The 1170-nt window shown below is 30.9% G+C and overlaps 1 protein-coding gene across 4 annotated transcripts in view; it reads right to left on the bottom strand.

Annotated features, from left to right (window-relative positions):
* LOC106519598 (polyhomeotic-like protein 1) overlaps positions 1-1170 on the bottom strand; it is a gene marked incomplete at its 3' end in the record, with an annotated part of 21896 nt that continues 20726 nt past the window's right edge. For all 4 annotated transcript variants that reach the window (XM_014011337.1, XM_014011338.1, XM_014011335.1 and 1 more), the window contains 1 exon segment: positions 1-616. In XM_014011337.1, coding sequence (XP_013866791.1) covers positions 465-616 — 152 coding nt within the window.

Genomic DNA, 1170 nt, shown 5'->3' with positions numbered 1-1170 from the left:
GAATATTACAGTTTTTTATGACTTCTGATTAAAATTAACTTGAAAGAAAAGATTTAATAAAATAACCTGCATTAGCTCAACCTCAGTTTAACAAAAGAGGAGCTTATTTTATGAAAAATAATGGGTTTAATTAACTGCAAACACATTCAGGTTCTTTGTTATACATTATTTTAAGGTCGGGTTTTGAACAGCAACAACTTTTACTTCAGAAAGTTTACTTTAAATAAATATAGCTTGACATTAAACTTGTTTTTTTTACATGTAGCCAGGATCAAATGTAACAAAAATGAAACTTTCAGGATATAAATCAGTGAGAAAATCAACAACAAAGCTGAGTTCTTCTTTAGGTCGGATTAGAAAAAAGTGGGTTTTGCTTTGAAAATGAATCGGACTTGAAATGTTCACCTGCAGGTCTGTCATCAGTTCAGAACCAGTTCCATGTCTGACCCGGGTGCTGACATGTGTCAGTCTTTCAGATGGTTGATGTGAGCGCAGATCTTCAGGGCTGGTCCTAACTTGATGTTCATGGTGGACATGAGGTGCTCCTCCTTCAGCAGGAGCAACGCCTGTCCGTCAATTTCCTGCGACAGGAACTGGGAGGCGAGCTCCTCGCAGCCTGGCAGGAAACGGAGGACAAAAAAAAAAAAAAAAAAAGAAAAAGAAAACCAGCAAAAATAGAATCCTATTTCCAAAAAATGTTAGATTGTTGCGTAAAATGCAAACCTCATGATTTCTCATTTTATTGATAATGGAACACATTAAACATATCAAATGTTTGATCAATATTTTGTACCGTTTTTAAGTAATTTTGAATTTTATGGCAGCAACAAATAATAAAGTGAGTTTAAAGTAATAAGTATATGTTTACTGATCTACAAAATGTTTCAAATAGTGGAAAATGTAAGAAATATGTTGCTGCCATTAAATGCAAAACTATATTTTTTCACTAAAATTTGTGCATTTTCTAAATTTCACCATTTCTATGTTTAATATGTTCCAATAAGAATGATTGTTTATGAAATTTGTTTGCAAATTCTTTATATTTTACACAACATCCCAATTTTTTTCAGAACAAGGTTGTAAAATATAAGTCCTACATTATTATATTTTAAATATATATTTATATAATATTAGTTTTTTCATTCTAGTTATAACTTAAAACTAAATAAT

Source organism: Austrofundulus limnaeus, unplaced genomic scaffold (genome assembly GCF_001266775.1).
Source record: "Austrofundulus limnaeus strain Quisiro unplaced genomic scaffold, Austrofundulus_limnaeus-1.0 Scaffold79, whole genome shotgun sequence".
In the NCBI taxonomy this organism is placed as follows: domain Eukaryota; kingdom Metazoa; phylum Chordata; class Actinopteri; order Cyprinodontiformes; family Rivulidae; genus Austrofundulus; species Austrofundulus limnaeus.
This window is presented reverse-complemented; position numbering and strand designations above follow the sequence as displayed.